General features: G+C 38.4%; 1 protein-coding gene across 1 annotated transcript in view; it reads right to left on the bottom strand.

Moving 5' to 3' along the window:
- TNKS (tankyrase) overlaps positions 1-24,820 on the bottom strand; it is a 163,346-nt gene that overhangs the window by 131,756 nt on the left and 6,770 nt on the right. Inside the window, exon 2 of the mRNA XM_054720078.1 lies at positions 9,746-9,970. Coding sequence (XP_054576053.1) covers positions 9,746-9,970 — 225 coding nt within the window. The remainder of the gene's footprint in view (positions 1-9,745; positions 9,971-24,820) is intronic.

Here is a 24,820-nt window from a genome sequence, read left to right on the forward strand (position 1 = left end):
CCGCTACGCCCACGATTGGGCGGCGGGAGGCTGGGGGGCGGGACTCGGGGTGGCCTATCCGGCCATTGAGAGGCACGGATCCCCTGCCACTGAGGGGGGCTACCCTGCTGTTGAGAGGCGCAGGGGGCGGGACTCCCACCCCCTGCGCCTCTCAACGGCCGCTGAGGGGGGCTGCCGCAGACACCTGGCTACCCTGCCGTTGAGAGGCGCAGCTGGGTGTCCATGGCAGGCCTCCTCAGAAGCCTCTCAACAGCAGGGTAGCCCCCCTCAGCGGCTGCGGACCATCAAAAGTTGGGGAGCTGGGTGCCTGTCTGCTCCGGCACCAGGCCTTTCAGAAGCCTCCGCCGAGCCGGAGGCTGCTGAAAGGCCTGGTGCACCAGCGGACAGGCACCCAGCTCCACCGCGAAAAGCAAAAGCGTGTAGAGGACCCTACACGTGCATGATTCAATCATGCACTGGGCCTCTAGTCCTATCTAATAAAGGAGTAATATGCAGATTGATCATCACTGCAACACACAATATAGCTGCCCCCATGTGGTCAAAGATCCTGCCCCCATGTGGACACAAGATGGCCACCACAAGATGGCCAGCAGGAGAGGGCAGTTGGGAGGCACCCAGCCTGCAAGGGAGGGCAGTTGAGAGGGACCAAGCCTGCAAGGGAGGGCAGTTGGAGGTGATCAACCCTGCAGAGAGGGCAGTTAGGGGTGACCAGGCCGGCAGAGGAGGGAAGTTGGAGGCAAACAGGCTGGCAGCAGAGTGGTTAGGGGGTGATCAGGCTGGCAGGCAGAAGTGGTTAGGGGCAATCAGGAAGGCAAGCAGGCAAGCAGTTGGGAGCCAGCAGTCCTGGATTGTGAGAGGGATGTCCGACTGCCCGTTTAGGCCCGATCCCGATCGGGCCTAAACGGGCAGTCGCACATCCCTCAAGGGGTCCCATATTGGAGAGGGTACAGGCTGGGCTGAGGGACAACCCTCCTCCGTACATGAATTTCGTGCACCGGGTCTCTAGTCTATATATATAAAAGGCTGTGTCCATCTGTCAGACTGGTAGCTATGATGTGCACTGACCACCAGGGGGCAGATGCTTAACGCAGGAGCTGCCATGACGCACACTGGCCATTTAAAAATGAAAAGCACCACGGACCTGGTGCCGACAAACCAACACTTGGCTTCCCCCAAGTGGGACACAAGCCCCGCCACCACCCAGGAGCGACACCCCACCATATTGCAGCCAACACTGCCAAGACCCCATGGTGCAAAATGCGGCCCACAGCCCAGCCCAGGCCGGAAACAGTTGCTGTAGGCACCAGGTAATGACGTCACGTAGGAACACCCGCTTCCTCTCCCTAGTGACTAGCCCCCTTGGAATTTCTTCAGCCCAGGAACACAACTTGCTTTATAGCCAGGTGCAAACATTTGTGAAGCGTTTTCCCATGCCTCATCTCATTTGATCCTCACAGAATTCCTGGAGTAGGTAGATAGGAGACTCGGTAGAATCCTATTTTCTTTTCATTAGCAAGATGCAAATAGCAATATTAAAGTATTTCTTCTAATTAATTTCCTTTCAATGTGCATGGCATGAATCCGTGCACCGGGACACTAGTTTCTATATAATTCTTCACAGCCTTTAAAAATGAGATAAGATAAAAATATTCACTGATAATAAAGTATGTTCACAACACAATGTGAAAAAAATGAGAAAACAAACAGTATGCATGGAATGATCCTAGTTTAATTTTAAAAAGGACTATGTGCATAGGTACGATGAATCAACCAGTACTGTCTAACAAAACTTACTATAATGATGGAAATTTCTATATCTGAACTTTGTAATAAGATAACCAAGAGCCAGGTATGGTTATTAAGCCCTTGAAATGTGGCTAGTGCTACTGAAGAACTAAATTTTAATATTTTTAATTTAATTAATTTTCATTTAATGGCTATAATATTGGATAGGCTAGGTCTAAACAGACATATAAACAAAGTCTGACAGTTTTCTCATTTTTTCTTAATGAACATCTATTACTTCTAATAATATTGTTAAGAGAAGACTAGAAAATTGTTACTCTTTGGGAAGTGATCAGGTAATTTAAATGAACATAGTTTGTACAAGGAAAGTAAATATATCTTTCTAGATAGCAGATATACAAAATGGTATTACAAGGAAATTATGAGAGGGATATTACTTTAGGACTGAGTTATAATAAAAACTTAGTTTAAGTTTTAGTAAATAGATTATTTCGGGACTTCATTTTTATTTTTATTTTTTTGTAAAGCTAGGTTAAAGTAAATCTACCACTGTAAACTTGCTAAATATTAGATGATCTAAAAAGCTAAACTAAGAATAAAGAAGAATTTGTTTGACAGACTTAAAGAATGAACTTTTTTATGCTTAAATAAATGTACTCTTTTTTTTCCTTTATTGATTAAGGTATTACATATGTGTCCTTATCTCCCCCACTGCCCCTCCACCACCCCCCTCATGCCCTCAACCCCCCCCCCCACCAGTGTCTGTGTCCATTGGTTATGCTTATAAGCATGCATACAAGTCCTTTGGTTGATCTCTCCCCCTTACCCCCACCCTCCCTTACGTTCCCTCTGAGGTTTGACGGTCTGATCGATAAATGTACTATTAATCTCACTAAGCAGAGAGAACTTTTAGTTCTCAATTAAGAAAAGATTTCTATTATAACAACTCTGTATCAGCTCTATAGAAGGTGGCAAACTAACAACTTTCTCCTTTCTTCACTGGTAAATGATAGGGAATCTGAATATTATTAAAATTATTTGGCTAAGTACCATGGGAAAACATTTCATTGTTGTGTATCATCTATCCATAACAATTTTGGGTAAATTTACCAGCATTGCCTTTTTCTCTCTTCTTCCTCCCTACCTCAACTCCTCAGTTTCTGACAGGAGCAACTCATGGGTTTAATCTGCAAGTAACAACAACAAATGTTTGATTGCCCATTCTTTATTTAAAAAATCCACTGTAACCAGAAGTCAATGCTTGATTAGAATCACCATTCAATAAACCCACCCTAAGGAAGAATAGTAATGATTTGACAAATGGCAGATAATGTGACACAATTTATATCTGACTATAAAACGTGTTTTATATTTGTATTTGAATATGGGAGCATTGGGCATACTGCAAATTCACATTACTTTAAAATGAAAGAACCTCAAAATATCACCCAATCAAGAAGAAATAGAAAATTACTCAGCTTCATTACCCACACCAACACAGACTAATGCAAAAAAGCCAGATAGAATTGAGCCACCATCTTGTGAATTTGTCATTGCACACACATTTCTTGAGTATACAATTAGATACCAGTGATAGAAATAAAAACACAAGAAGGAATAAGGTTGTTAGTCCCCTACCACAGAGAACTAACAATCTACCAGGCAGAAAGAACCAAGTAAGACCTAAGCAGAATACTACAGGAGCATATAAAAAGGTACTAACTAATTGGGAGCATGTTCAAGTTCACACCTTACCTGACTCGGTTTAAGAGACTATTACTGGTCCTACAGCCAAATTAGAAAGTAAACATATTTTGATTACAGCAACTGTAATTTAATTCATCACTATATATGTATCAATTGTATATGCTAATTAGCAAGCAGGAAGGTATTTTATACTGTACGAGGCCTGGCGCACGAAATTCGTGCGCGGGTACAGTCCCTAGGCCTGGCCTGCGATCAGGGCCATCTTTCCCAGCTGCCTGCAGCCGGCTGCCCCCACCGCCACTCACCCCCGGTTCCTCATTCACCATCGGGTGATCGGTGCTTGATGGCCAGGGGAAGGGACCAAGAGGTCGGCTGTTCCCACCCGCTCAACGGCCCTGCCCCCGTAGCGGGTGGCCATCAGGCGATCGGAGCCTGCCGGCTTGGGAAAGGGACCAAAAGGTGGTCAGTGTGCCTCATATTGACCGGTCCAGTGGTCATTCTGGTCATTCTGCTGTTAGGGTCAATTTGCATATTACCCTTTATTATATAGGATAGAGGCCTGGTGCATGGGTGGAGGCTGGCTGGCCTGCCCTGAAGGGGGTCCCAGATTGGGGCGGGGGGAGGCCACTGGGAGACGGGGCTGCGGAGTTTGCAGGCCGGCTCTGCCCCCGATCAGGTTGGGGGTCCCCGCTGGGGCGGGGCCGGCCTGGGCAAGGGGCTGCCAATGGTTTGCAGGCCGGCCACGCCCCCTGATGGGGTGGAGATCCCTGCTGGGGGCAAGGTGGCCTGGGCAAGGGGCCGGGGGCAGTTTGCAGGCCAGCCAAGGCCCCGGCTTTGTCAGAAAGGATGTCCGGAAGACATCCAGTCTAATTAGCATATTACCCTTTTATTAGTATAGATTTCGGACCCTGGTTCACTTGGGGATTACCTCCATGATATACTTTTCTCAGACAAGTCATTACTCTTAAGTAATAATTTCTTTGTTATGGATTTAATGTCATAAATAATGTGTTATCAGTCAGGGTAGTCTAGATTATGCTGCTATAATAAAGTGCTCCAGAATTTCATAGGCTTATTAGCAAAAAAAGTTCATTTCTTGCTCACACTACAAGTTGAGAAAATGACAGCAGGGGAGTTCCCTTACTCACAGGCTCTGACATTGAAGAGGGCTCTGTGTTAAAATGTGATACCCTAAATAACCAAGATAAGAAAAAACAAACTATGGTAAACTGTGCTCTTATTCTTAACACTTCTGCTCAGAAGTTACATATTTTGTTCCCACTCACATTTTGTTGGGGGGGGGGGGGAAGGGAAGTAAATATATTCAGTGGACAAAGGGCTACTATATTTCTAGAGCTAGAAAGACTAGTCCTTGCCCATGTGGTGTGACTTAGTTGTTGAGCATCTGCCCATGGACAAGGAGGTCATGGTTCCATTCGCAGTCAGGGCATATGCCTGGGTTTCTGCTCCATCCCTAGTAGGGGGCATGCAGGAGACAGTCTATCATGATTCTCTCTGATCTTTAATGTTTCTATTTCTCCCTTCCTTTCTCTGAAATCAATAAAAACATTTTTTTAAAAAAAAGAGTAGTCCTTGGTACTTTAAACTGTTCAGACTTCCTGTCTCAATACTGTGGGAATATGAAAAGCTATGAGAATTCTACCAAAGTCAATGACATGAAGAAATAGCTCAAAGAACATCTATGTGTCTTTTGATCTCAGAAAGCAGAGGGAAAGCATAAACAAAAAAACAAAAACAAAACAAAAACAAAAACAAAAAATAAACACGTTTAACTATTAGGAATTAATGAGTGCTCCTTTATGGAATGATTCAGGCAACAAGCTATTAAAAATAATATATTTCCCAAATGCTAAAAATATATTTCCAAATAGGAGGGGCAAACAATGTTATCTCAGAAATAACCGTGTATTTTAAGTAATTATTTCCTAATTAAACAAGATATACTTGACTTTACTCTTAAATCTTAAATATAAGCTACATAATATGTTCAATTTTTCATTATGGAGTAGCTTATTCTTTCATTTTAATTAAAAACATATATCCTAAACAAGTTGTTATAAAGCACTTCTGAGACCCTTGAACCAAAAAACTGCTTTCTGCATTTCCACAATGTAATTAAAACTATAATCTTATTTCATTAGAAACTGTTTTTAACCTAAAAATAATTGTCTAATAAAAATCTTACTTTATTATTCCAATGCTAGTGAGACACCAAATATATCTGTATTTAACTGACAAGTTGGATTTTACCAAAAATAAAATCCTTTGCTTGTCTAAAGACACCACTAAGAAAACGAAAATCAAAGTACTGACTGGGAGAAAGCATTAAGAATACACACATCTAACCAAGATCCATGTCCATAACACAAAAGAGCTCTCACAAGTCAACAATAATACCCCAAAAGGTCAAAAGATCTGAACTGAGACCACCCAAAGAATATACACAAATGACCAGTAGTCACATAAAAATATGCTCATCTCATTCAAACATTAGGTTCAACATACACTTATCATTCCATTCAACAATTCCATTCTTAGGCATCCACTCAAGAAATGAAACAATATGTTCACACCAAGACCTATAAACCAATGTTCACAGAAGCCTTCTTCAGAACATTTAGGAACTGGATACAACCCAACATCCACCAACTGTGCTACATCCATATGATAAAACACTATACATCAACAAATAGGAATGAACTACCAAGGTGCACAATAATATATACTAACCAACTTTCAGCTTAAACAGACCCAGAAAAAAATAAGACTCAAATAATTAGAATCACACATGAAAGGGGCGCATTACTACCAAGCTTACAGAAATAAAAAGTGTTATAAAGGGATGTTATGAACTGTATGGAAAACTGGGTAGGCACATGCAAAAGAATGAAATTGGACCCTGTATCTCACATCATATACAAATATTAACTCCATATAGATAAAAAAAAACACATAAAAATAGAGCTAAAACTATAAAACTCTTAGAAAAAAAACATAGGGTTAAATCTTTATACCCTAAGGGATTGGATTATTCAACTTGTTGACAATGGATTCTTAAACTTGTGACTCCAACCACAAACAAACAAGGAAAAAGCAGATTTGACTATTAATCAAATCATCAAAACTAAAAATTTTTTTTGCTTCAAAGGTCATTATCAAGCAAGTGAAGAGACAACACAGTGGAAGAAAATATTTGCAAATCATTTATCTGGTAAGAAACATATCTAGAATATATTAAAAAAACTCTTACAACTCAATAACAAAAAGACAATCCAATTTAAAAAATGGACAAAGGATGTAAGTAGACATTTTTCAAAAAAATGTGTACCAATGGCCACAACTAGCACATGAAAAGATGTTCAGCAATATACTAATCAGGAAAATGCAAAATAAAACCACCATGAGGTTCTGGCACAGAATACACATTTTACTCTGAGTTGACACAGAGGATATTACAGTGGGGATACAGTACAAGATAAGGTATTCAAGGTTCCTGTGTTTCTAATTCAGGCACAGAGTGGAAAAGAGTACACAGAGAGATGAAAACAAGCAAATAAATATATAACTAAACAAATATATCATTTCAGGTAATAAGCGCTATGAATTACAAGGAAACATGGTCAGTAAAATGAGGATATGGTTAGAGAAACCAGACAAGCAGGGCAGGGTAAGTAATTATGACAGCACTATCTACACAGATATTACGTTAAGGTGCTTTACTTGCATTCTCTTCATTTAAACTTCTTAACACCTATATGAAGTAGTTATTACCCCCCATTTTAATAGCTAAAGAGAGTAAGTAATTTGCTCAAAGACCCCGGTCTCTTTGACTTAATGCCACTGAGTGTGGAAAATAAAGATTTTTTTTTTTTGAAGTTCTCATTATTAGATTTTAAGTAGCAGTTTGAATTTTGGGCTCCCAAGAATTATTTGAAAGTAAAGAGAAAGAAAAAGAAAAAGAAAGCAAGTGGCAGGAACTTTATTTCTCTAAAATAATGTCACTTGCTCTATTCAGTCTTTCTTACTCCCCAAAAGCCGAAGCACTGCTCTTTATCAGAGAATTACAGTTTAATCCTTTTCTTCCATTCTTTTTAGAAAGTATTCCACTGTCTTCAAGTTTTCAAAGTTGTGAATGGAAAGTCTTTTATCTCCTTTTTCCCCCTTTGTAGGCAACTTATTCTTTATACAGGGAAAAGTTCATACATCTTCCTCAGTTTCTTCTCATCAATACAGCATGAAACTCCATAAGTCTTTTTAAACTCAAGACCCAAGTTTTTCTCTGCTTATCATTTAATTATTATTAATCTCTACATCAGTTATTTCTTCCTCCTCCCCACCCCCTACTCTCTGGAACTCTTATACACATGTAAGGTTTTAAAATAATGTTGACTTCTTGGGTTTACTTATTTCTTTCTTTATGATTTCCATATGCTAACATTTTGCTCTGTATTGGGGGACATTTCTCACAAATGATCTTCCAGATAACTAACACTGTCTTTCTTTAATTTATCTATTGAATTTTCTATTTTAGAAAAAAAAAATTAGATGTTTTTTGGTCCCAGGAAGTTTGTTTCATACTACACTTTCATTTATCAGAGGGATCTTTTTATTTTTAACTTTTCATTTAGGTGTTTATCTGTCCCCTTAAGCAGTCCTGAATATGTATTCTGATTGTTCATTCTATCTTCCCCTCTTTGGCTGAGAAAGGTTGCTATTTTTCATTAGGCTTTCTGGGCTTCAAATCTAGATATTGGAGTATTCCAAATATTGAAAATCCCATAAGTGTTAGAAGACTATGCACCTCTATTTTCTTTAGGACTGTTTGCTGTGGAAGCCAGTAAGCTCTCCATTCCCTGCTGAGGAACCCAAAGGGAACATGCTCTGTCCCCTTCTCACTGGAGAATCACAGAGTATAAGGAGAGATAGGAGTATGGTAAACATGTAAATAGTGTGAAGGCAGTAGGAAATTTTACATCAAGATTCAAGAGATGTCTTTGTTAGTTTAAAGGTCCCATAACAGAACTTCTATTTATCTACCTTCTCAAGATCTCTACATCAGTCTATTCATTTGGGAATATCAGAAACCAATTGTGTCTACCTAAACAGAAATGGTAGGAGGGTGGAGGACCAATCTCAGAAAATAAATTAAGCCAAGCCAGCATGGCTCAGTGGTTGAGCATCAACCCATGAACCAAAAGGTCACGGTTTGAATCCCGGTCAGGGCACATGCCCGGCTTATGGGCTCGACCCCCAGTGGGGGTGTACAGGAGGCAGCCGTTCAATGATTCTCTCTCATCATTGGTGCTTCTATCTCTCTATTCATTTCCCTCTCCTTTCCTCTCTGAAATCAATAAAATATTTTTAAAATGACATATACATTTGTTTTATCATAAATATAACTAATTAAACTGAAATGGATGCCATCCAGGAAGACAACAATTATATAAGCCAACTAGCCATGGGTTGAACAAACATCACTGTCTTAAGTATAAAGAAACAGATGATACACAAAAAAGAAACTAGGCTTGTCCTCTAGAAGCTTATTTTAGATTTTAAAATGAAAAACATTATACACTGAAGCAAAATCTAAAGTATACATATATATACTTAGATACTATAAAAGAGAAAGAAATGCTGATTAAATACAATTGTATATAATCTCAATACTTAAAATGGTTGAAAAGTTCAATTTTGTTCGAAATTGCTTTTCCTCTAGACTATGGCACATATTGAAAATATTAAGCTTTGAATTACTATATTTGAATTACTCACTCAAAGCATTCCAGTCCTAATAAAATAGCTGGTGTTCAATTTCAGCAACATAAAGAGAAAAGCTTTGGTAATGTTCCTTGAATCAAACTAAAGCATCCAAATATGTCATCCAATTCAGTAAGAATTTGTACTTTATAATGGCTCTCATTGATGCAAGGATAGAAAATTAGTAGTCTTTTAAAGAGACTGTAAATTAACTAAATTTGATAACAGTAATCTATCAAAATTGAGTTCCATACCAGTTAGCATTTGACTTGCATTTTGAGGGTTCATGTTGTGAATCTTGTTCTTAACCAACTTTAGATTGCTGTCTCTTTACTTCCCTTTTGATGGAAAATAATTGCCTTTAAGAATAAGAAGTAATAAAGCCCACTCTACTAATTCTAAGGAAACGCTATTTCCATCACAATAGGAAACAAGAGAGAACAGAAAACTATATTTAAAATTTCATACCTGTCAGGTTGATCTTACAACTTAGATAATAACAAATAATACTTACCAATGCATACATCGATTTTCCCTTTAATGGCAGCTTCATGCAGAGGGGTATAGTTCCAGTTATCCCTGGCATTTGGATCGGCTCCTTGGCACAATAACAGACTCACAACCTCAGCATGGCCAAAAGAACAGGCGTTATGAAGTGGGATGAGACCTCCATCATCACGAGCATGGACATTAGCACCCATCTGCAGCAAATGTTCTACGACATCCTTCCTTCCAAAACCTAAAAATAAAGAGGGAAAATATCTTACATTAAATCAATTTTGTAAAAAGAACCATTAGAATTCCTTTAACAATATCAACAAATAAGAACTGAAGTACTATATTCTATAACAAAAAGAGTAAAAAAAAAAAGGCTAATATTCAAATGGATTCTTTCATCTCAGAAAACATAGAACTAAGAAAGCTCTTCCTTTAGTATTTGGACAGTTTATTTAAAAAAAAACAACACATTTTTTCAATACCTCTGTGTGCTGGGCAACACATGACTTCTGTCTGAGGCATTCACTTTCCCCTCATGCTTCACAAGACAAAATCAAATGTATAACTATATTTTAAGAGATAATGGTTATTTAAACACTGCTGACAACCAAATCAAACACTCAACATAACACTAGGGAAATTGGAGAAAAATGTATGGATACTAGAAATATGTGGTGATGGTTTGTTGACAAGTTATTTAAAAAGGAACAATAAAAGATAATGCCAAAACATTTACTCTTGGGACTGGTGGCCAAACTAAATGAAAGGGGTGGTTAAGTGAAACAATTCAAGCTTGGATTTACTGAATCTGAGGAAACAATATGACAAACAAGTGGAAATACAGACATTTGAAAATGCAGAACCAGAACACTGACAAGAAGTATCACAACTTTTAGACAGAAAAAAAAAGGGGGGGGGGAGGGGAGCCAGAAAAGATCTGCAGCAGAATGGGACTAGATAAACACTGAGAAAGGTAAAACATACCATGAAAGTACAACTTTATGGAAGTCAAAGGGCACCAACATTATGGAATGTCCAGCATGATGAGGATTTTAATTAGATCAACAGACAACAGGAAAAATAGCCAATGACAATTTTAAAGTAATTGTATTATGGTGATGAAATTACAAGCTACATTGCAATGGATTTAAAAACCTTCAAATATTAGCATTTTTTATCTTTACTAGCTAATACATTTATTAATGATTCTTTCCTACTTTAAATTTGATTAGGTTTTTATTAGCTAGGTATTACTACCTCCATGCTATTATAATACAAATAATAATGGTAAGTAGCGAACTTACACACTAAGCTCTTATGTGTGTCATGAAGTATGATAAATGCTCAACATGCATTAGTTCCTTGTGGTAACACCTTGTGAGATACCATTATCCTCATTTTATTGTTGAGGAATTCTTTCTCTGAGTTTTGATGTCATGAACTGTACTTCCAAACATATCTCAAGTCTGTCTACTCCCCAGAGCAACCAGCTCTGTTTCAAGTCCCATAATCTCTTGTCTAAACTTCAGCATATAACCTTCTAACTGGTCTTTGCTGTCACATCTGCTGTCCTACAATTCATCCTTACAGAGTAGGCAGAGTGATCTTTTCAAGGCATAGATCAGGTCACTTCCCTGCTTGAAATCCTGCAATAGGTTCCCATAACACAAATAATATAATATGAATACAAACTCCTTATGACCTATAAGGCTTTCTGTGAGCTGGCCTTTCTCACCTCCCCTATCTCTCATTAAGCTTCACTCACTTTTTGTTCCCTGAATATGACAAACTCCTTTCAGCCAATGGGACTTTGCACTTGCTGTCTGCTCTGCCTGAAGACCTGGGACCCAGATCTTCACTTGCCTAGCTCCTTCTGTCATGCAGTTCTCAGCTCAGAGATAAATAACTCAGAAATAAGCGACTTTGGCTGACCACCCAATTTAAGGTCACTCACGCTCACAAATACTCTTTCATCATTGTTTTCAATATCAGTCAGTTTTACTTTCCTTCTGTACTTAATCACTACCTGAAAGTGCCTTGTTCATGTATTTGCTTAATGTCTCTCCCAACTCAAGATGTTCCATGAAAAGAGGTACCCTCACTGTCTTATGAGCTGTTTGTATCTCCAATACCTAGAATAGTGCCTGATATGCACTCAACAATATATTTGTTGACTACACGAATATACATAATGTTTACTTACTTCATGATAAGTAGACCAAAATAGTAAGTAAGCAGCTTTTAATTTTATATTTTTAATTTACAAAAAGAAAACAGATTTAAAGGTTTTTCTGACTATGATAATATCAGGTATATTTTAAAATACATAAACAAAACACCAAGTTTTCATAAAGGAAAATCACCTGTAATGTCACCATCCAGGTAACTATCATGAGCATTTTGATGATTAAACTTCCAGATTTCTTTCTTTGTCCAAAACTGTCCTCTAATTCAGTCTATTAATTTTAATTTTCATTCAAAATGCTTGAGAATACTCATTTCCCTACTCTGTATACATTAATATAATTTATAAGATTTAAAGCAGAGAGGCAAGAAAATACAAATGCTATTCACATTTTTGGTTCAGATATTTGCATTTTACTTTTGAAAATAACACTTGATTCTATCCAAGTCTTAAAAGGATTATCAGTCACTTTATAAAAGATAAATTGGAGAGGGTCAAGAGCAAAATCAGAGAGACAGGTTAAGAAAAATTTTGCCATAGCCTGGGCAAATTGATGGTGGCTTAGAATAGGATAGTGGCAGTGCAGATGGGTCAAAAACGAGAAAACTGAGATAGGCTTTAAAGCCACAAGGACTGACTCCCAAGTTTCTGGCTTAAGCAACCCAGTTCCTGGAGATGCCCTTTGGGGCAGGTCAGGGCAAGCAAGTAGCAATAAAAAGTTCACCTGATGAACTGTTCTTCTCCAACTACTAAACTAAGTACCACAAGTCTTTTTTAACTTCAGAATTACATTATTTCACATATTCAAGACATTTATAAAATATGCTATTCCAGAATTACATTATTTCACATATTCAAAGAAATTTTTAAAGAAGCATTGTTGCTGGCACTGTGAGAAAAACCTAAATTCATAACCTAACCCCAATATACTCCACTAGAAGCCCATTGCACGAAGTTTCGTGCAATAGACCTTCCTTCACCTGGCTGCCGGCACCAGTTTTCCGCCAGCAGCAGTTTTCCGCCAGCAGCAGTTTTCCTCTGGCCACCAGCCGATCGGAGCACCTCCCACCAGCGCGATAGGCCACCCTGAGAGGAACTCCGATCGGGAGGCGCTCCGCGCCAAGAGGAAAACTGCTGTTGGTGGAAAACTGGTGCCGGCAGCCACGCAATCGGCCACCCCGAGTTCCACCACTGCCACCAGCGCCTTCCACCGGCTCCATCGGTCCTCCCACAGTGCCGGCCGTTGGGGCAGGTGGGAGGAATGGGAGTCCCCGCCTCCTGCTCCTCCTGTCAGCCCAATTGGCCACCCCAAGTCCCGCCCGCAGACTGCAGCCGGCCCAATCGTGGGAGTAGCGGAGTGATGGTTATTTGCATACTTCCCTTTTATTAGGTAGGATAATTTTCCTTATTATAATGTTATAGAGTTTCAATTAGGGCCATTCAAAACGTTTCAATGTCAAAAATAAGGTCACTGGTATCTATTCACCAGGAATTTAGAGACTGAAAATTGTTTCACTTATATTCAGCATTTTACTGCCTAAAATTAAAGCTTCAAAGGAACAACCTTGTCCAATATTAAATTTGTAACGAACAACTATGACTTCTAAAATTTAATAAAAGAAGAAAAATCGAAAGTGTTTGCAGTATTTTAAAGTGATGTTTTTATTTATGGTAACGAAGTCACAGCTTAAAGATATTTTTCACTCTAATTGTACTGCCAGGAAAGCCACAACCACTGTACATCATTTGAATTACTAAATCATTGATCTATACTTATACACCCAAAGAAAAAATGTGTATTATCTCATACCTATTTATTTTTAATTTTTTCCCCTTAAGTGTAAGAAGATTATACACAAAAGATACTCAAAGTGATAGTAAAAGAAGTTTGGGATTGTCTGGGAAAACAACTCATGAAGTCTTTTTTTTTTTTTCTTATTATAATTCTTAATTGTTGCAGGTATTACATATGTCCCCCGCTTTTCCCCTTTGACTCCTCCAGCCCACCTCCCCCCAACCCAGGCCTTCAGCACCCTATTGTCTGTGTGGGGGGGATCTCAGAGGGAAGGCGGGGGAGTGGGGGTGGGAATAATCAATTTACTTAATTTTTAAATAACATCTACCTTACTGATAATATACAGATTTTTTTTTAACAAACCAAAATAACTCATGAATTCTTATACATATTGTATCTATTTTCCAGACATAAAGGAAATCATAGAAGGTAAGCTTGGAAAGATAAAAAAGGTACTTGGTGACAGAAGTGACTTGTTCATTATTCTCTCTAAAAACATTAGGAAAAACTAGAATCTAAAATATTAAAATGACCTACTTACTTTCCTAAGCATTATCAATTCAATCCACTAAAGTAAAAAAAAAAAAAAAAAATCTCTGAACAATGACAAAATTACTTTCAATAAAATAAAATTGAGCTATGATACACTTATGTAAAAGCTATAAAATTTTTAAAGTAATTTTCTTTCCTGGCTAACAGACTCATCATTCACCAAGTCAGCACTGGTGGTTCCAAAAATCTGTGAACATCTCTAAACATTCATTAAACACAGTAACTTATAATTTTACTGAATTAAATATCTTAATCATACTTTTATCTTGGCTGCTTGTGCCCCTTGCAGCCTCAAAATTAGAGAGGGATACCTAGCAGAGCAGACCTATCTCAACATGATATTCTAATTCTATTAACTTTCTTGTACAGGTCTACCTTCTAAAGTCTCCCAACATTGTCAGTTTTATTGCATTTTAAGGAGAAAATTACATGCCAGTTTCTCTAATCTGGGGATTGAAGAAAATTTTGTGACATATTCTTTAAAAGGGGTTTTCCATATACTGGGTTAAATTTGTGCAGTCCAACATACTCAGAACCATAGGTACCCAGTAATAGATTCCTGCTTAATTTATAATAAATGTTCCAAGACAAAGAAAAATACATTTTCTATTTAATATTCAAAGTCATTACTGCTTCCTCTTCTGATTTCAATTCTAACTATATTAGCCTTTAAATAAAGAACTATTTTATACTTCATTAGATCAGGAGTCACTCCCTGTTGTTTCTAAAATAACAGTTTAGAAAACAAACTACAAAATTACTTCTATAAAGTCAATGAAGCTGCATGTTTTTCATTTGTCAAAGGCAGACTTGGACAGATTAATTTTTCCATTTTACAGGCCTGATTTAAAAAGTAAAACGTTTATACTTAAGAAAAGTATTTAAATAGCAAGTGTAGTCAAGAATGTGTGCCTTCCCAAACCCAAGGAGAAATCACCAGAAGCAAAAAAGGGTAAGAAAGGAATCCCAGATTCCAGCCCAAAACAAAACAAAACAAAAACAAAATGAACAGCACTGGCCAATTTTCTCAGTGGTTAGAATATTGGCCCTGGGACCCAAGGGTCACTCCCGGGTTCAATTCCCGGTCAAGGGCACGTACCTGGGTTGCAGGTTCAATCCCCGGTCCTGGTTGGGACACAAGCGGGAGCCAACCAATCGATGTGTCTCTCTCCCTCAATGTCTACCCCTCCCCTCTGCCTTCCACTCTCTCTGAAAATTAATGGTTTTCCTCACTCCTCGCGTGAGGATTAAAAACAAACAAATAAAAAATGAAAGAAATAATTCCTCCTTGGGGAAGAAGGAAAAAAGGTTGAGTGCCACTGAAAGAAGAAACATCAGCTTAAGAGCTGAAGATCACGTATTCTAGACAGGCGGGGCCAGAGGAAAGTGTTCAAATTGTGTCCTTTTGACTCCCTAACATTGTCCAATTGTCCCCTAGGCTGCTGTGGAATATGAAAGCAGTATCTCCAGTGGAGCTCTAGCCAAAAAAAAAGAGGGGTAACTCCAAGGCAGATAAAAGGTGCCTGAGGTGGGAAGCAAAATACAGGTACTAGTAGACTCCCAATTAGGCATTCACAAGGAAGGTGACAGAACTTAGAAAAGGATGAGAGAAATCCTGAGCAACCAGAGTGTATTGAGCAAAACTCACCAGCCAGAGCCTCTCTATCCTGAGACATGTCCCTATTTGCCTCACACCTGGAGGACCAAAATCTAAAAAACAGGCTTTCACCACCCCTAAAACCAATGCCCATTTAGGAATATACACACACATAGCACTGTCTTAAAAACGTTCAGCAATTTGAGTTCATTTTACAGACTCAAGGCCGAGTTCCTATAACTCTAAAACTTCATTAATACCAAGGCAGTTTTCCCCCTGAAATAATAACTACCTTATAAGCTTATAAGTAGGAAGTAATAATTGTAAAAATACTTTCTAAATCATAAAAAGTTGTACAAATATTAGATGTTCTTAATCTCACTAGACTTGGGAATCTTAACCTGGGTTCCATGTGTCCTAAAGCAATGATTCTCAACCCAGAAGAGTTTAAAAAAAATAAAAAGCCCTACCCCTACTCCTGCAATTTGATTTAACTGGTCTAGGGTTAAGAATCATTGCTCTGAAAGTCATTATCAGCATTGGCATGCTGATGGGACTTGTTAAAAATGCGAATTCTCAGACTCTACTCCAGACTAGCTGAATGAGAAATTTTGGGAATGTGGCCTTGCAAGCTGTTTTAACAAGCCATCCAGGTGACTGATGCAACGTTTGAGAACCATAGTTCCAGAGCTTCTGAAAGTTTGTAATCCTCTGAAAATTACATATGAAATGTGGTATTTAAGTATATCTTTCTGTGAAAAATGTCTATACCTTTAATAGATTCTCAAAAGAGTGTTAATAAAACAAAGAACCACTTGTATTAGCTCAGTAGCTTTCAAAGTGTGGTCTGTGGACCTTTGGTAATCCCTGAGACCCTATCTGAGGATCTAAGAGGTCAAAACTACTTACAAAATAATACTAATATGAATTTGCCTTTTTCACCATCAGGACAGTGCTTGATTTTATATCATGTGTTGGTCATCTGGAAAGTGTACACATGGTGTACTGATGATACAAAAGCAACCCTATCTTTTAAAGAGGGAATATGCTGACTGTCACACCCTCACAAAGATGGTGGCGCTCACAGCCAATAAGGAGAGAATATGCTAATTGACTGTCACACCCTCAAAGATGGCGGCGCCCAAAGCCCCAAGATGGCGGCACCCAGTCCCCTCAGCCCTCCAGCCGCCCAGGGCCAGCCTGAGGTGCAGGCAAGCCTCAGATGGCAGCTGCCCAGCCGCCCAGGGCCAGCCCGAGGCGCAGGCAAGCCTTGGATGGTGGCTGCCCAGCCGCCCAGGGCCGCCCGAGGCTCAGGTAACCAGGGCTGGCCGAGGCTTGCGCTGCTGGCAGTGGCAGCAGCAGTGGTGTGATGGGGGCGTCGCCTTCCCCTGATCATCGGGTCACCTCCCACCCCTGAGGGATCCCGGACTGTGAGAGGGGGCAGGTCAGGCTGAGGGACGCCCCCTCCAGTGCATTAATTTTCATGCACCAGGCCTCTAGTGGTAAATAAAGCTGCTGACACCTTGGCATGAATCAAGACAATGGCACCAAACTACAGTATCAGCCATTGTATTCTTCACTGCCAGGCCCTCATAGTTAAAATAAAAAAATTTTAAAAGCCCCCAGTTTCACTTAAGAATATCCTTCACGAAAATGTAAACATTATTGTTATTAAATTCCAACTCGGTGTACATCTCTTTAATATTCTTGTAGCAAAATGAGAAATACACACTAAGCACTTCTGCCACACACCAAATATGGTTGTCTTGAGGAACAAAACATATGCACTTGTTTGAGCTCAGTTTCATCTGTGTATTTGGCAATTTTTTCTCGAGAATGAACAAAGTGAGCCTGTCCCTTCAAGGAAAACAGTAGATAGTATTTGTTCCCAATGATAAAATTTGAGCTTTCAAATAAAAATGAGAACTTTGTAAAACTGTCATCTGCCACCATGAGCTTAACAGTTTCCCAATACTTAAATATTTTTACGATAAGATTGGTGATATTAGCAAATGTGTTTATTATATAAAGTGAAATGGGTCAATTTTAGCATAACAGAGTATGAAAAACTTACTAATATGGCTTAAGATCCCATACTGCAACTACCCTTAAGAAAACTGCTAGTTATCAACTTTGGGTGTAGTATCAAAGAAACAAACAAACAAAAAATCTAAGGTTATCTGAAAATGCTATTAAAAGATTCCTTTCTGTCTCAACTATATAGTTATCCAGGATTTAAAGCTGAATTGTCTTCATATACTTCAAATGATAAAGTACAATAAATGGTATGAAGAAGCAATGAAAATTTGCCTGTCTTCTTCTTAAGTCAGACATTAAAAGTGACGTACAAAGGTAAAATAATGCCTCTTCTCATTAACCTTTATTTTAGAAAACAGTGACTGTTCATTAAAAGTGTGATTTACAAGTGGACCTTGAGAAAGAAGATACATACCAAGAAGGGCTCCTAGTAGCTAACTGGGCTCAAATTAAAAAACAAACAAAAAACAGAGTCTAGCAGCCAGTTCTAAACAGGGGCTTCTTACACAAGCCACTAGCCTTTTCAAGGAGAAAGCTGTAATGACCTGTTGCCTCCCACAATGAACTACCTACCTGTCTGCACTGTGTCTCTGCCCACTGAGCAAGCCTTTATAAAGGAGTTCCTGGAATTGTATTTCAACCAATAGGGCTGAGGTTTTCCCCCATCCAATCAGAACTGCACAGCTATATCCCCATCAGCATATTTACTTAACTATTAGAGTGGCTCCATTCTGACCAATCAGGACAGTGCCTTTTGGGCCAATCATACTGCAAGGATTTGGAATTCTCATTTGCATGAGGATGGACCAATCAGGAACTAGGGGTGGGGACTTCTGCCTATATCAGTTAGCTCCCCTCTGGCTCAGAGAACACGCTTTCCCTTTCCATCAAAGGCTGGAGGTAAAAAAAATCAAAGGTTGAAACAGAAACACTGAAGACGTCTTGCTGGACCAAAGTGGAACAGAGTGCACAGGGCAGAGCAAAGCAGACCAAAGCAGGTGGAGCAGACCAAAGCAGAGCAAAGCTAACTAACCAGAGAGGAGGCTCACCTGGAAGGCCACCTTGTAGCCATGCTGTTCCATAGCCAGTGCTACCTCTTAACTGAACTGTAACACTACTGAGCTGTTCCCATAGTTGTGCTTATCACAACTGAACTATTAGCACTTAATAAAGTTTCCTCTCTCCACCCCCTCTCAAACTGGGAATTCCTGTTGGTATTAAATTGGCACCAAGAACCATCGATTGACACCCAAAGTTTATGATTGTTACTTAATTTCTCAGCTTTAACTCCTAAAATGATAAATACCCACAGACATAATCCACATAAACAAAAGCTCTATCAAATATTTTTAAGAGTGAAAAGAGTCCTGAGACTATCAAGTTTGAGAAACAATGCTTTATAACTATAAACTTCCTCAGAGGCAGGAAATAATTCTCATCATCTTGGTCTTTATAATAGTACTTATATTTATTGAGTTGTTACTAAATTACTGTAAAACCTTAGGGCTCATGCCAGATTACTAAGAAATAGACCAAAGAGGAAAAACACACTATGGGATTGTCTTAGTGACCATTAATTAAGCAAGTTGCATACATTCCTTTAAATTTCTAATACTTACCTGGTAGTTTCATACTGCCAATGAAGGACCACATTTACTCTCAGAAATGTGAATTATTAAGAAATGAGTGGGGTATCCTCAACATATCACTAAGATTCAATGCAATGAATAAGCTATTTCTCATATTTCATGTTGGTAATATTAAGAATTGAGTTTTTTCTAGGGTAATAGAAGACCAAAATGCCTACAATGACATTTAAAATTTTTTGTTTTAAAATACCAATAACACAAATTTTACAATCTTAACCATTTTTAAGAGTCAGTTCAGGGGTATTAAGTACTTTCAAATTATTGCGACTCCCATATGTTTTATCTCAACATTCTTTTTTGCTCCCATGAATCAAAAAATATAGCAGTTTATCTTTAAGATTTTCTAACAATTTTAAGTAGTCTTTTAAAGGAGTTGCTAAAATACTCTGTTAGACAGACATGAACAGAGCAAGGACAATGGGTCAGGTACAGAAACTCACCAGGGCAGAAAGCCCCAAGTGCCTAGCAAGGGGCAAACCTGGGAAAACAAGAACCTCACCCACAGGGTAACCTCTCCTCCCCTAGCATGTCACTAGTCATGTGGTTTAGACCCCTTGACCTTTTCCTCCCTATAGGTAACATCTAGGCCTCAGCTGTTTTTCACCTCCAGGCCCAAAAAAGCAGCAAAACCAGACAAGTGAAGATTTGGCTGCCTCAGGACCAGCTACATTGACTGATGACCCTGTGCCCTGGCACCAACCATTCAGTGGACTCCAGGACCCTGAAAGACGGCACCTGGAAAGCTGATGAATATTCTATTGAGACCCTCCCCTGAGATCTCCCCCAAGATTTCCACCAGCAAGAGAGATAAATATGCTCAGGACAAAGGACCCAGTGTGCCCTCTCCCTTCAAGGAGCACGCCTGTGCCATTCCCTTCCCTCTCTCCTTCCCCCACAGCCACATATCCCCTAACCTCTAAGGGACCCCATAAGACTTGCAAGCAGGGGAGCAATGGGCAATGGCAGCTCATCCCGGGCTAACCCCATGAACCTGTCTCTAAACCCCCTTTTCTATGACTTCTCAGTGAGGCCAAAGCAGCCCAACCTAGGTTCTCCTGTTGCTTCTTCTATGCCCTTTCTTGTTTCACTGTCCTAAGTATATTTTTGCTGTCATCATGGACCCAATATCCTTTGGTTCAGTGCTGTGTAGCCCTTTGCTTTGGATAGCCCCATTGTCCAACCCCTTTTCCTTAAATAAATTCAATTTTTCTTTATTCATTGTCTGAGATAGTTATTTAGCCTGTCTGCGAATCACCGACTTTAACCTTTCACCCTCTTCATTAAATTATTAGGTTCTCAAAGACAGATTACTTTCAATTATACTTTTTTATGATTATGAAACAAGTGATTAAAAGATCAGAGTCCAACATTCTAATAATTCAAATGTTCCAATACCTTACTAATATATATATATATATATATACATATATATATATATACACACATACATATATATATGCATATATATATATACATATATATATATATTAAAACATTGTTACTAGGATTTGATTGAGGCTATATGTTTTAATAAAGCATCTACATGCAGTTTTGCTTTATTTTAAATGCCTAGAAAAAGAGAGGGGGGAAATTTGTCAAAATAACTATATGATCTGCTTGGCTTGGGGTAGTGAGATGATGGGCTACTTTATACTGTACTTTCCAAAATTTGTACAATTACTTTTATTTTCATAAAACAAATTTGAGAAAGCAATAACTATCAAATTATAAGATGTCTCAAAAAGTAATTTCTCATTGCTATCAACTTTCTGTTTGAATAGCATGGACCAAATTATTTTAGGACAGCCAGATATAGATTTAAATCTAGCTCTATCACTTAACAGCTATGTGACCTGGGACAAGACATCAATCTCTGAGTCTCAGTTTCTTCATCCTCGAAGTAGAGGTAAAACCTATCTCATATGGTTGCTGTAAGGATTAAATAAAATTACATAGGGAAAACACAAAAATTACTCCAAGGCAGTTGTGGCTATTTTTGTTAGTTTTTATACTCTTATTGAGTAACTGTATCAAAATTAATTTCATTCATATATATGCCAACAGAGCAGTGAAAGCACTTTAATGACAAAGAGCGGGACTAATATATAAGGTCATTTACATATTTTAGAAAGTCAGAAGATCAGAAATCAGAGGTACTAATTTCAAATATTCCTAGGGTACCTGAATACTTACCTCTATTTTATCGACTTTCATAAAATTCCAATAGAGCAACAGTTACACTTTCCTACTATTAAGTCTTTGTGGATTTTTTGGGGGCAGAGGGTAGCCACGTTTTTGATAGCTTACTAATTTTTTAATTAGTCTAACAAGGTTTTTTTTCCCAAATGATAATATTTTCTTGCAACGATGAAAAGTGTAAGTTGGCATCTCTTCTCGAGACATTAGAAAAAAGAGTAAATGTGCTCATTAACTATAACTCCATATCATTTCTTTCTAAAAAAACAAATTTCCAGAATCAACATGAGAACAACCTGATCTTTTGGAAATGGAGAACTGCATATTTTATTAACAAGATGGATGAGAATGTCAAGATGTTTTTCATGGCTGTTGAACATATCAAAATGAAGGCATCTTTTCAGTGTCTAGTTATACACATTCATATCCTCGGTTTTCAAAAGCGTTATAACTGGGCATTAGCTGGACATCAGGAGGTTTAGGTTATTTTTAAACTATACCTGATGATATAGGGGACTTCAACTTTAAGGATACCTGGTAGATCAGTAAATTCAAAACCACATTTTTTCAGTTTGTAGTTAATAAAAATCATCTGCTAACTACCAAATGTCTCTTCACTAACTTTTAAAATCTACCTCAGGGGGGAAAAAAAGTTTCAAGTCCAAAGAAACCAACAGTTGCCACTGACCATTAGTTCAGTTTGCGTTACACCAAAAAGGCAAGAGGGAGAGGAAACTACATTATTTAATTTCTTCTTTTGCTACAATTTTAAAAAAATCGCTAGTCTAAATTGAATAGGTAGCTGACACAGAAAACAGTTTTTTGAGAAAAGAGCCTCAAAAAAAAAAAAAAGTTCAACCTCACACTGCTGATTCTACACACAGATACCTGAGCAAACAGGCAAAACAAGTTTCCACTTGACAAAGAACCCAGCAACGCACAGTTAGGAAAAGCAATATTGGAGAGCTGATGAAGCCTTAAAAGGAAAACTCAGTAGGCACCCAAAGACAAAATACTCGTAACTTGCATCAGTTACTCAAAATCAAATAACTTTTAAAAAATGATCCTCAAAGTTAGCCTGAGCACCTAGACTTTAGTAGAAATCCCCAAAACCCACCCTACTCAATTCCTATTATAGAAAATTGGTCCTCCAATCAGGGCTATATCCTAATTTCCTGAGAGATTCTGTCAGAAGAATAAACATAAGCCAAAGTAATTTCAAGGACCCTGACATAGGGGAAAAATAAAAATTTAAGAGACACTTGTCTCTTCAATTGTGTCTACTGCACATTTTACAATCAACTACGGAAAAGATTTCTTTGTCCATGAAGCAAAAGCAAGCTATACATACATTTAAAAATAAGCCACTCTAGTGTTTACATCGGCATTTCCTCACAAGACTCAAAGATATTTACTCCTTTTCAAAACCTAACACTACAACGAAATACATTTTCTTAGCATTATTTACATTCCTAGTTATACTGGTACACATATATGTATGTGTATATATGTATTCTGGGCTCTAAACTGAAGATTCCATTTTTCAATATATTTATGCTCACAATTTCACCCTGTATGTTATATCTTCTATCAACCAGATGTATTTCTTTTGCCTTTTAACTGCCAAAGAATCACCTCAGGTCTGAAAGGAAGGAAATGCCCAGAGGAGAGAAAACAAGGCAGGTGACCAGACTAAAGTTGTCAAAACAACCTTCTATGTAAAAAGACTGTGAATAAATCATTTAATCTATAAGATGTCCTTAGCAGAATGTCTCTGATTAAGGTGCCCTAGAAAGTGGCACATGGGCTATATAAACTGAGATATAAAATGGTGACGCTTCATAATTTAAATGCTACTACTGTAAGAGATGATCCTGCAAACAACTGAGAGACTTCATCTAGTCTAGGTCAGAGACACCTATGTCCACCATCAGAAGAGAGGACTAAAGGAGTTACCCTCAACATCTCAGACCTCTATTTTTATCCTTGCAATTATTTAGCAATTAATTCCTGTAAAAATGAGCAATGGAAAAATACTGAGGTCAAATCCCATGCAAAATTCTTATAAGAAGAATTTGAGCCAGAATTGGACCCCTATAGATAATATATACCATAACAAAATGCTCACATCACATAGACAAAATTATGATTTACTATTTAACAACAGATAAAAGACAATATGAAAAATGATACAAGTTGACATATACCTGAACTAGAAATAAAATGGCAGAACTCAGAAAATAATTCAAAATGAAGAAAAATCATTTCAGAAATAAAGACTAAAAAAGGAAAACAAAGGTGAAAAACCCCCACAGATAATGCATTATAATGGGGATTAGCAAACTATGACCCATGAACCAAATCTGGCCATCACCTGTTTTTACAAATAAAGTTTTATTGAAACACAACCAATGGATACCTTCATGGTACAAAAGCACAGCTGAGAATTTGAAACAGAAACCATATACGGCACAAAGCCTAAAATACTTATTGTCTGGCCATTTACACAAAGTGTTTCCCAACTCCTACAATAAGAGAAATGGAAGGTAAAAGAAGAAATATTTTGAAAAGCAAAAATAAATGAAGATATATATATATTTTTTAAAGGATACAAGAGTGACAGTTATCAGTGGCTCTGAGTAGGTAAGTACAGGCAGTTATTATTTAAACGGGCAGGGTTTCTATTTAGGATAAAATGTTTTAGAAATGGACAGTGGTGGGAGAAACCAAGATGGCAGCATAGGTAAACACCTGAACTTGCTGCCTCGAATAACCACTTCAAAACTACAACTAAAAGACAAAAGAGACATCATCCAGAACCAAAAGAAGGCTGGCTAACTGGAAATTCTACAACTAGAAGGGAAGAGAAAAAGCACACTGAGACTCAGAGGAGCTGCGGAAGTAAAGTGCAGAGGTACGGAGGTGCGCGCACAGAGAGGGCTGGCAATTGAGTACACGGCTGGATTTTTCAATCAGGAGGGAGACACAAGCTCCTTTGCTCTGAACTCCAGTTCCGGGCGAATCTCTGGGGACCCAGACTCATACGGGGAGAAACTGGACTGTCTGGCAGCGGGCGGAAC

Source organism: Eptesicus fuscus, chromosome 8 (assembly GCF_027574615.1).
Source record: "Eptesicus fuscus isolate TK198812 chromosome 8, DD_ASM_mEF_20220401, whole genome shotgun sequence".
NCBI lineage: Eukaryota > Metazoa > Chordata > Mammalia > Chiroptera > Vespertilionidae > Eptesicus > Eptesicus fuscus.